This window comes from Orcinus orca, chromosome 14 (genome assembly GCF_937001465.1).
Source record: "Orcinus orca chromosome 14, mOrcOrc1.1, whole genome shotgun sequence".
Taxonomy (NCBI): domain Eukaryota; kingdom Metazoa; phylum Chordata; class Mammalia; order Artiodactyla; family Delphinidae; genus Orcinus; species Orcinus orca.
In genome coordinates, this window is record NC_064572.1 from 84,066,723 (window position 1) to 84,079,089 (window position 12,367).

At 38.7% G+C, this 12,367-nt stretch overlaps 1 protein-coding gene across 6 annotated transcripts in view; it reads left to right on the forward strand.

The window, feature by feature from the left end:
* The window catches only part of EDRF1 (erythroid differentiation regulatory factor 1), a 40,601-nt gene that overhangs the window by 14,086 nt on the left and 14,148 nt on the right, over positions 1-12,367 (forward strand). For all 6 annotated transcript variants that reach the window (XR_007471177.1, XM_033420758.2, XM_033420759.2 and 3 more), the window contains 9 exons: positions 162-419; positions 2,168-2,239; positions 2,540-2,690; positions 4,870-5,058; positions 5,388-5,588; positions 7,192-7,410; positions 9,072-9,295; positions 10,887-11,045; positions 11,220-11,369. Coding sequence is in view for 5 of the 6 variants with exons in the window: in XM_033420758.2 (XP_033276649.1) it covers positions 162-419; positions 2,168-2,239; positions 2,540-2,690; positions 4,870-5,058; positions 5,388-5,588; positions 7,192-7,410; positions 9,072-9,295; positions 10,887-11,045; positions 11,220-11,369 (1,623 nt within the window). In the remaining variant the exon portion in view is untranslated. The remainder of the gene's footprint in view (positions 1-161; positions 420-2,167; positions 2,240-2,539; positions 2,691-4,869; positions 5,059-5,387; positions 5,589-7,191; positions 7,411-9,071; positions 9,296-10,886; positions 11,046-11,219; positions 11,370-12,367) is intronic.

Genomic DNA, 12,367 nt, shown 5'->3' on the forward strand with positions numbered 1-12,367 from the left:
TTGGTACTTTGAAACAGGAACATTTCAGTGTGTATTAACAGTCTGTGGTGGAAACAGCCTGTCTGCAGGTCTCTTAAAATTTGTTAGTACAGTAGTAAAATTCATTCCACTTTAGAATGCTCAATTTTGATGAGTTACTTATATTTTTTTCTTTTTATAAGATTATTGCTTCAGCCAATTACATGCTTTCAGAACTCTTCCAATTGGATGAACCTAAAAAAGAAAGTTCAGAATCTCCATTAAATGAGAATTCTGATGAAAGTTATAGTGAAGAGGAGGAGGAGATGCCAGACAGCGATGAAAACGTATCCTACAGCACCTGTTCTGATCCATCAGATGATAACAAAGCAGTAGCTATAATTAAGTCTGTTGGAGAATTGTCAGTTCCAGAAAAATACAAATCCATTCATCAAATCAGAGTAAGCATATTGAAATTTGTATTAAAATTTCATCAATGGAAAAACAAATAATCGTTAATTGAATACAGTTAGCATCTCAAAAGGTGGCATTACTTCAGTAAATCTTTTATGGTCTAGGGTCTAGTAATCATTAGCTCTATGAATTCTGAAACTTGGTTTTATAGTTGTCCCAGGGTAACTGATCCACGTGCAGACCTATGGTGGGCTGATGTGTAAACCACATCAATATGTTAATTTTTATGTGGGAGATTTTCCTTTCCAGTGACCAGTGTGCAGCCCTGGCTGCTCACCATGGTACTTCTTCCCGGTTGCTGTGTTGCTGGGAGACTGAATGTGTAGGTTGCTTGGTGCACGTAGAATCAGAGCACATGGGTGGCTCATTATTGATCCATATGTGGAGAAATCTGGCACATTGTCCCTGTGCTACAGGATGGTGCTTTTCAGTGACTGTGGCCATGTCAGCTGGATTGGACATGTCTCTTCTCTGGTCACAGCCCGAAAGACCCAAAGAGCTTCCTGCCCTTTTGGTTTCTCTTGGTGTCAATTGTGTTGACTGTCATACCATCCATCTTTTTCTAGACAGTGTAATTACGTTTCATTTTTCTAAATTATAATTTCCTGTCATATTTATAGATAATCTCTTAATTTAAGCTCTGAGTTTAACTTTCAGGTGGAAATTTTATATCCAAATAGGTTTTTAGAGGACACCTCTGTGTCACCCCAAAACATTGCCTGTCCTTCTGACCTTCTCTTCCTTCATTTCTCCTCTCATTTACCTTAGCCCCACTGCCTTTTTTTCTGTCTCTCATAAACCGTCTTTCTGAATTTTAGTGCACTTGCAGCTTGAACCCCGCAGTACAGTAAAAAAATGTTTCTGATTATAAACAAAAACATTGATTATAAAAGGTACCTGTATTTGGGAAACTGCATTGTAACAGAATGTGATTACATTTGGAGAATGGTATGCTTACAGATTTTTTTTTTTGTTTTTTACAGAGACAGCACTTTCTATCAATATTGAAAGCACTCAGAAATACAGTCATAGTATTCATATAAACATGTCTTTCATGGTAGCTTTGCCTTATCTCAGTACTTTTTGAAGTACAGACAGCATGGCTCCAGAGCCCCGGCCTCAGCATTCGCTCACTGAGTGCTTGAACACATTACTTAACATCTGTGTTTATTTCTCTGTATAACGAGAATGGTAATTCCAGCCTCATAAAATTCACCAAATGGAATGCCTAGCAGAAGCTCTTACACATGATATCACTTAGTAGATGGAGGCTGTTAACTGGTTCTCCTCCTAATTAAGTATATAAATTATACAGTGAGATCATTGGCAATACTTGTTAACTTATTGCTAAATTGATGATATTATTAACTGTGTGTTACCAAGAACTAGTGCTGATTAGGAGTCAAGCTCACCCATCGGATTAGGTATACATTTATTTAAAACATTACTACTTTCATTCTTGCTTTTTTTGTTGTAATAGAATTATTTTTTTGAATTTTAAGTACTTAAAGCAACATGTATGCTGGAAGATCTTTTTAAGCAAGATTTTTGTTGATGCTTATATCAGTTTACTCTGCAATTAAACAGTGCATTAGCCTTAAAATGTCAGATACCTCACTAAGCTGAATATACAGAAAATTTCAAAATTATTGACTTGTAGAGTTTTAGTAATTCCCAGGAGATGGAATTTGTCATATCAGTGCATATTAATAATTTTAAATGTTTGTTTCTGAAGCCCAGTTGTGCATTTCCAGTTTGCCATGACACAGAAGAGCGCTGTAGACTTGTGCTTACCTACGTTCTGGAGGTAAGTTTCAGTGTAGACTGCACCGTTTCAGTAAAACTTGTACTTGATATGCAAATAGTGTTTGTTTATTGGTGCCTACATGTTATTCTGAATGATATTCTACTGTGATTTTCCCCCCCTTTAAGCATAAGTTGAAAATTAATGTCTCCTAATTTTCAGGTCAAATGTAGTAGTTTTTTAAAGTCTGTTTTCAAAATTTAAATTCTCCTAAATGTATCTAGTAGTCCAGATATTGCCTTATATTTAGTTTCCAGTTGGTGTTCAGTGACACGTATAGTAAATGTTTCTTTTCTTTTAAAGGGTTTAAAATCTGTGGACAGCAGCATCAAAAAAGAAAGTGACCTCCCTGCCGCTGACCCCAACACCCCAATCCCACTAAAATATGAAGATGAATCCACAAGGGGGGGTCCTGAGGGTCTGGAGAAGCAGATGGCCTTGTTTTTGGACAAAAGTAAGTTGAATTGAAGTGCAAATAAGGCCTTTTCAGCGGAATAATATAGTAGGCCTTTTCAACAGCAGACTTAGGTCAATTAAGGCATTCATTGAAAGGAATTCAGAAAAAGGATATCATGTGAATGGAAAGTGGGGGAAGATATCCTTTCAATTGAAATATAAAATAAAACAGGATAATTTCGATCCTTTATAGATAGTTCTAAGAAGAACATAAGGAACCTGCTTCCTCCTGTTACCTGCTGTGAGGAACTAATGCCTTCAGCACGGTGGGGTTCTCCTGAGAAAGCCCCACTTCAGTAGATGCAGTCAAGGGTTTAAGCACAAGGACTTAGGAACCAAACCGCACAGCTTCAGATCTCAGCTTCACTAGGGCAGGTTGTTTGACTTTTTTGAGCCTTGTTTTCTCTCAAAGTAGAGACAATAATAGTCCCTACTTTAAAGGGCTCTTACACGGATTCAGTGAGTTAATGTATGTAACGTGCTTAGAACAGTGCACATAATGAGCACCTTAGGAGTGGTAGCCGTTGTCTCCTTACGGCACTTGGATAAGCTGCAGGAGTCACTTATAAAGGGTCTGATTTGTTCCTCAAGGACATCACTTCATGAGGAACATGTGGACTTTGAAGTCAAAGTCCTGAATTTCTCATTTATTTTAATCTAAGTTGTATTTCTTTTTCCAACCATATCCCCCTCCCTTTGTTTTTTTAAATCAGTTTCAGTTATTTTAAAAAGTGTTTTGAAAGCCAGTATGTTTAAAATAGTATCAAGTGCTTTCTAAAAGGTCTTTTCTTCCCTTCATGAACATAAGGGGGCGGGGGGCAGTGTGCGTGGCAGGATTCATTTCCCCAGCATTTATGTAGTGCTTCCTATGTGCCAGCCTGAGTCTACCCACAATGAGGAGGACCACACCAGCACTCGAGACCCCTGTCTCTGTGCTTCCTTCATGGTGTTCTCTCCTCTGAAATGCCTTTTCTGTCTCCTCCTTCCTCCGCATCTCAGCTGTTGAAAATCCTGCTCTTGTTTAAGGTCTCCGTCCTAACCTCTATCCCCAGAATTACTTGGTTCCCTCACCACTCTGTCCTGTGAGCACTTAACTGAGGCCTGCCTCAGTCATCATCAGCTGTGTCTAATGGTTTTACACACACACACACGAACACACTTGTGAGCAAAACTTCATCTTCTTCATTTTTGGTTTTCTCACAATGCCTCGCATATAGAAAATGCATAACAGTAGCAGAGGAAAAAGAAATACATGCACAAATAAAACCATAAGAGACTAAGTACTTTTCATTGCTTTGAAAGACTCAAGTGTTGGAGCTGATCAAAAAATGAGACATCTTTAAAAAAAATAAAATAAAATGAGACATCTTGAAGCTGGGAGATGATGGGGGGTGGGTTCCCACAGCATTTTGCTCTTCTCTCTGTCATTGCACTTAATATATTTTGTTGTGGTTTATGTTATTGGCCCATCTCCACCCTTGGTCTGTGGGGTCTTCAAGGACAGAGGCCATATAACTTCATGTCACTGTTTCTGGTGCCTAGCACGGTGCTTGGCACAGAAGTGGTCATTTGTTGGCTGAAGAGGGTAGTAATGGGCTGGACTTCAGAAAGTATTCCTGGTGGAGGAAGCAGTAAACCCAGATGGGATACAGGGAAAACAGGGTCTATGTAGGCAACAAGCTGCACCTTGATTTTGGTTGGTGGAGAGTAGGCGTGGAGTACAAGGAGGTAAGGCTAAACAAAATGGAGCTTAGGAAGTGGGCTGAGATGCTGAGACATGATTGAATAAGTGGTGAGAAGCCATTTTAATGTTTTAGAACAGGAGTTCCACTGTGATTAAAGCTGTGCTTTAGGAAGGTGAACTTTTTGGCAGGTCGACGCATAGACTAGAGAAAGGACGTAGATGTCAGTCATGAGCTTAGTTATGTTAGTGACCCTGAAAGAGTGACAGAGTTGACAGCTACGGAGAAGCAGGCCTTTGGAAGTCCCAAGTGAGAATGTCAAAACACTGCTATTCTACTTCATTGCATTTAAGTAGTAAGATACAGTATTTACCAGTTTTGTTGTAGCTATTAATAGTACCTAGGCCTGGAGGGTTTTTATCAAGAAGCAAAATTTTTTTACAGTGAGACTTATATTCAAATAAAATGTGCTGCCTTTTTTCCCTCATGTCGTAGTGGGCTCCCTTCAGAAGGGTAATTATTCCAGTCAGTCTGGAATGATCCCTGGTTCTTGGCAACATAAAATGAAACTCCAGCTGATTCTCAAGTCATCAAAGGCCTATTATGTTTTGTCTGATGCTGCCATGAGTCTTCAGAAATATGGAAGAGCGTTACGATACATTAAATTAGCTTTGCAGAGCCATGGTAAGTTACTATAAATGAAAATATTTAATAGGCATTGGGAGGAGAGAACGGAGAAGGCATCTGAATCAGTGAAATTTTAATCCTATTTCTGTTTTAAATTTAACTAAAATTTTTTTTTCTAATCTTGTATATGTTTCCTAGTATTTTCCACTTTGGTTTAACATCGCTTCATTTTGAAATACATGAAGTCATATGTGATATGTGACATAAAATAAACTTAGATACACTGGTACAAAGCTTTCAGCTGGTAACAGATTTTCTTAATTTTTACTGTATTCCTTCATTTTTAATGTGCTGTGTTTTTTCTCCTTCCTACCCTTTCCACATAGATACTTATTGCTGCCTCTGCACCAATATGCTTTCTGAAGTGCTGCTATTTCTTTCTCAATATTTAACACTCTGTGGTGATATCCAGCTAATGCTGGCCCAGAATGCAAATAATAGAGCGGCACACCTTGAAGAGTTTAATTACCAAACAAAAGAAGACCAGGAAATATTACACAGCCTCCACAGGGAGTCCAGTTGTCAAGGTATGCCAGTGAGACTCATCGTTTGATTCAGAAAAATGCCAGAAATGTTAGTGTTTCGGTATTGCTGTTTTGTTTCATTTCTTAATGTTAAATTGAACATGATCCTGTGTATTTGTGTATAAAGTGGTTTTGAAGTATTTTATAATTAGTAATTATACAACTAGAACTAATTAAAAAATAGTCTCTGGAGACAATCGTATTGACTTTTTACACTTCTCTCTTTGTAAGGTTTTTCTGGGAAACCCTTTAGTCAGCTAACCAAGCCATGATTTTCTTTTGAAAAGGAGTAACAGTTGGTAAAAGTGGATGAATTACTTTTTGAATGGTTCACCTTTTGAATGGTTCCTGAGGGCTAAGATACAGTGATCATTATTTTTTTATTTTATTTTTTTTTGCGGTACGTGGGGCTCTCACTGTTGTGGCCTCTCCCCTTGCGGAGCACAGGCTCCGGACGCGCAGGATCAGTGGCCATGGCTCACGGGCCCAGCCACTCCGCAGCATGTGGGATCTTCCCGGACCGGGGCACGAACCCGTGTCCCCTGCGTCGGCAGGAGGACTCTCAACCACTGCGCCACCAGGGAAGCCCCAGTGATCATTATTTTTTAAATGTAGTTCACAGCTGTCTGTTTTTGGAAGATAGGAGAATTTAGTCTGCAGAGCAGTATCCCTCCCTCTTAGCTCAGTACAGTTATATATAAGCACCTTGCAATTAGGGCAGTAAGTGAGACATTAGGTGCTTTTGTAATGTATGGAGTTGTTTTATTATGCTCTTAAATCGTTTATATCACTTTATATCCACATCCCAAAAAACTTTGGACTGTTAACATCTAGAGAGGTATACTGGCGGAGGAAATGTATTATTGTGGGTTTTTTTTGCCCTCTTTCTCCCCTTCTCCCCTTCTGAGTTTCTCAAATAATCATTTTATTTTAATAAACATGGTGATAAAATCCTTAAGTTTGTTTTTGCCATTCCCATCATGTTAATTTCATATAATTTACTTCTTTGTAAGAGTGATGTGCTCCTTGAAAGTTATCAGCAGGAGTACTACCCTTTTTCTCCCTTGAATTTTTGGGCCCTGCACCTGAGTTTACTCCAGTCTCCACTAGAGGGCACGTTTAAGTCTTTGAGAGCTTATCTGTCAGCTTCTTCAGTGACATAAACTTACATTGGCAAACTCTAATGTACATAACTAGCCTTTGTAGCAATCCGAACTTTATTTCAAGAACTGTTTCCAGTAATTAAAAAGGAAAAACTGGTTTACCTTGTATCAGTGGACAACTTTAGGTCTGTACCAATAAGCAGTGGACCTGGTAAAATCTGGGTCTTGGGAGTTGTTTTTAGGCAGGAAAGTATTTCTTTTAATCCAACATTAATGTCCCAAGAAAATATAGTTTTTAAAATAAATTCAGAGATCTTTTCTTTTGAAATGTAAAATTTTAGTTGTATTAACTGAATCTTACTATGTTTATACTATATTGCATATTATGGTATAAGCATAATTTTACTATATGTTATTTTGTCTTAAAAGTATTAGATTACTTAGATACTAAGGAATAAGGGTTCATATGATTCATGGTGATGTTTCCTTTTTTTTCTTTTAAGGATTTGCATGGGCAACTGATTTGTCTACGGACTTAGAAAGTCAACTTTCAGTTAGTTGTAAATGTTATGAGGCTGCTAATGAAATCTTGCAGTTTAGTGACTTAAAAAGTCAAAATCCAGAACAGTATATACAAGTATTGAAGAGAATGGGTAACATTAGAAATGAAATCGGTGTCTTTTACATGAATCAGGCTGCCGCATTACAGAGTGAGAGAGTAGGTGAGTACGTCTCTGGGGTCCTGTCTTTATTGCCCGTTCTCTTAGAAAATCATGCTGATTTTACATGGTTCAAGCCAAGAACTGTGGCATTTGATTTTATGTCATAAAGGGGTGCACTATTAAAGAATCTTTTATTATTAAATTCTCAAGGAATAAAAGTAGGAAAAGACATTATTTCCCCTTGGGAGTCATCATTTCACTGTCCTCCGTCCTCCATCTGATCACTTCAGAAGTGAGTTGGACAGTCAGCCATGTGCTAGGCTCTATACTGGATATGTAATTGGCTAAGACATAGTTCTCCAAGCTGGGAAGCCAGATATGAATACAAATCTCTGAAAAATGCTATAAGTACAAATGCCGAACAGTAGAGGAGTGGGGAAAGGAAGACGTTCCTTGAAGTTGTGGCTTTCTTGGAAGGCTTGTGGGAAGAAGGTGTAGTTTGGGCAGATTGCAACATGATATGATTGCAGCAGGCAGATGTGGGAAAGGTGGGATGTCTCGACCGGAGTAGGCAGCGTTAGGAAGGAGCCAAAGATATAGTGTCCAGTGGGTGTTTAGAGGAGCAGCGAGTGGCCTTCAGTGATTCAGGCAGAGGGGGATGGATTCATCTGCGCCCATGTTGAGTTTGAGAAGCCAGTGGACATGTACGTGAATGGTATGATTTAGTAGTCAGTTAGAAATGTGTGCTTAGAGCTCTTTGGGTTAGCAAGGCATAGGTTGGGAACCATTCACATAGGCGTGATAGTTGAAGCCATGAGAATGGGTGAAACTGTAGAGGCTGTACACACAGCATGGGAAACCAAAAGGGCCGAGATAAAACTGAGGACAGCAGGTAGGTTGAATAAGTTATTGTGTGCCTGTTGATCTGTGAGCTGTACTTGCCACAGGGGTACAGAGGTCATTGCTGGTGGGAGAACCTGTGCTTTTTTGTTGTTGTTATTTATACGTATATAATACGTTTTTCAAATTGAGATATAAGAACCTATGCTTTTAAGGTGCCTCTGGAGGAGGAAGTTGGTGAAGGTGTATGAAAAGTGGTTGTCAGAAACCTAGGAGAATTAGAGAAGACACAGACTGTGCCTCTTGAAATTCATGGGACCATGTCTTTTGAATCTTTATGCAATAGTGCTTTGCTCGATGTTTTTATATGCCTGCTTTAATATCATCTGGTTAATAGAGAAGAGGACTCCGAGTGTTGTGTCAGTCTGCCCGGCTGCCATAGACTAGGTGGTTTCAACAACAGAAATTTATTTCTCACAATGTGGAGCTGGAAGTCCAAGGTTGGATTTCTCTGAGACTTCTCTTCTTGGCTTGCAGGTGGCCACTTTCTTGCTGTGTCCTCACCTGGTCTTTTCTGTGTGTGTGTTCCTGACGTCTCTCTCTCTTATGAGAACACCAGTCATTTTGGATCAGGGTCCCACCTTATGCCCTCATAAATGAGACCTTAGTCAACATTTGTGGTTAGGGCCTCAACATGAATTTGGGGCGGGGGGCGGGGGGGACACAGGTGTGATGAGAATAGTGCGCTGCAGTGGGTCCAGGTGGCTGGTGGTCCACTAGACATCCTGTCACTGCCACGCTCTCATCATCTCATCGAGAGACACTGGTGGGTTTACGCTGATATCTGCTTACACAATTGTTTTCTTTCTTTTTTTGTGAAGTGAGCAAAACTGTGTCTACTGCAGAGCAGCAGTTGTGGAAAAAAAGCTTTTCTTGTTTTGAAAAGGGAATTCACAACTTTGAGTCAATTGACGATGTCACAAATGCTGCCCTTTTATTATGTAACACGGGACGACTCATGCGAATTTGTGCACAGGCTCACTGTGGTGCAGGTGATGAATTTAAACGTGAATTTTCTCCAGAAGAAGGCTTGTATTACAATAAGGTAACTTGCTTACATGTTGGACCTCATCTATTCACACCTGATTGTCCTTTACACTTTGCCACAGCTCCACTAAAAGGTTATAAAACTAAAATAATTAACAGCTGTGGTGATGGCACAGGACTAGACAGATCATTAAAACACTTAGAAACTGGAAGAATACTGAGAATTTAGTAGTGAAGATGACAGGCAGGGAAAGATAATTGTTCAGTAAATTACATGGGTGTAGTGAGAGCACGTCAGATGGATTAAAGATCGACACAGAGAAGTGAAACTCTGGAAGTCCCAGAGGAAAATACAGGTAGACGGTTCTCTGATAGGATGGGAAAGGACTTTTGCAGCGTAACACAAAGAGCAAAAATTGCGACATAAAAGATGGATAAATTCAAATGCATAAAAATTGTTTTTTTGTTTTTTTTTTTTTTTGCGGTACGCGGGCCTCTCACTGTTGTGGCCTCTCCCGTTGCGGAGCACAGGCTCCGGACGCGCAGGCTCAGTGGCCATGGCTCACGGGCCCAGCCGCTCCGTGGCATGTGGGATCTTCCCAGACCGGGGCACGAACCCGTGTCCCCTGCATCAGCAGGCGGACTCTCAACCACTGCGCCACCAGGGAAGCCCTAAAAATTATTTTTTAAATGCACAACAGAAAGCAAAATTGAGAAGCAGTCCACAATCCAGGGAAAATACTTAGAGCATACATGACAGATCAGAGGTTAATAAATCCTTAATATATAAAGAACAATTAAGAATCATTGAAAATAAACTGCCCCAATAGAAGAACAAATAACCTTGAACAAAAAAGTCATACATGTAAAAAAAAAAAAAAAAAAAGTAAATGGTTAATATGTAAGAAAAATTTCAAAATTTAAACTTTTATGAAATTTAAAAATCAAGTTTTTTTAATCAAATTGTGAACATTTTTTGGCAAATGGTAATATCCAGCGTTGGGGGAGGTACAAGAACACTCATTTAGTCGAGAACTTTGAAGCTGTTTAAATTACATTAGTGAGCAATGTTCATTGCATAGAGAACTTAAAAAAAAAAAGTGACCTTGTTTTTCTTTAAGCCTACATATACACAGAAAAAGTGGATAAGTATACACCAGAAATGTAGAAATTATTGCTGGGTGATGGAATTCAGTGTGATTTTATTTGATTACATACAATGACCATGTATTTCAGCATGGTGGTGACAGAGGTGGGAAGGGTTGCTTCTTTATACAATCAAACCCAGCAAATTTTTTATCCATAGACTTGTCAGATTATTTTTTCTAGTTTGCTAGTTATATAAGCTGTAATTCTCATTTAGAAAGAAAGGAAAACAAATGAAAAAAATGCATCCTTATGCTTCACATGAGTCATAAGACACTCAGCTGGGCTGATGATAGACTCGAGAGGAAATGTGGGCAACATGTAGTCCACTTTAAATCACTTTCTTCATTGAAACTGTGTCACTGATTTACTTTTTTCCTTTCCTCATGATATTGGTCTTTTATAAATTCTCTCAAATTAATGTTGGGGTGATTGTGAGACATGTTTTACTTTATGGTGTATATTTAAACTGAGTCACAATGGTCCTCTTTCCTCCCTTGCAGGCTGTTGATTACTACTTGAAAGCTCTAAGATCCTTGGGAACACGAGACACACACTCAGCTGTTTGGGACTCAGTGAATTGGGAATTGTCCACTACTTATTTTACTATGGCAACTCTACAGCAAGATTATGCTCCGTTATCTAGAAAAGCTCAAGAGCAGGTAATATTTGCTGGATTATAAAGAAGTCTTAACCTTACTTATTCCTTTGTTTGACACATATTGAGCATCTGTTATAGTCTTTTTCTTGACAAGCAGTATTTAAATGTTTTTAAGATTCTTACATAAGATTATGGGATTGTCATTTTTTTCCTCCCCCTTAAAAAAAATACACAGATTGAAAAAGAAGTCAGTGAGGCTATGATGAAGTCCCTGAAATACTGTGACGTGGACTTGGTGTCTGCTCGACAGCCTCTTTGTCAGTACCGAGCTGCAACCATCCATCACAGGCTGGCGTCCATGTACCACAGTTGTCTGAGGAATCAGGTATTGCCATTTCGATTCAAGTTAAGTGCCAAGTCCATTTAAAGGTGTTCTGGTGCTTTTCTTACATTTCTGTAGACATTTAAAATGCCATCTATTCTTTTAGCCATTTGAGAAAAACTTGGACTGTGGGTATTTTTCCCCCCTCTCCTATGCTATGTATTTTTTTATTATAATTGGGTCTTAGTTTGCAAAATTATGTGTTTGCCTGGGTGTATTATTTAGATTTTTTTAAAATGTAGTTAGACTTTATAGTAACGGTTCTATGTCAATTTTAAAGTATGCATTGCTCATTTAAAAAACTTTTTATTTTGAAATAGAGCATGCATATAAAAGCACATAGAAAATGTATGTGAAGCATTTATACAGTTTAAAGAAAAACAAAGGAAACCCCTGTGTACCTCACCTTGAGGTTAAGAAATGGAAGACTCCTTCAGGGATCCCCTGTGTACCCCTCCCTGTTGAGTCTCTCTCAGTACCCACCCACATTAACTACTGTCCCTGATTTTCTATTATGTCTGTACCTTTTCTGTCTTTTACCACCTAGATTAACTACTGTCCCAGATTTTCTATTATGTCTGTACCTTTTCTGTGCTTTACCACTTAAACAGCATGTTTACATTTTACCTGGTTGTGAACTTTATAGAACAAGTCATACTGTACATATTCTTCTGTGGCTTACTGCTTTTTAGTTAACATCATGTTTTGGAGATTCTTCCAGGTTGATACACGTAGCTGTTCATTTTCTCAGCTCAATAGTATTCATTAAATGAATATATCACAGTTTATTTATCCATTCTATGATTAGTGAACTTTGGGGTTGTTCTAGTTTGAGGCTATTAGCAATAATATGATGAACAGTCTTGTACCTGAATCCTGGTGCTCAAATGCATGTATTTCTAAGGATAATTTGAGGCCTGAGCTGAAGGTGCCCTCCTTCAGAGAGGTTGCCTTGCTTCTGCTAGGAGTCTTGTGCTTATAGTTTCTCAGGGATATTTTTT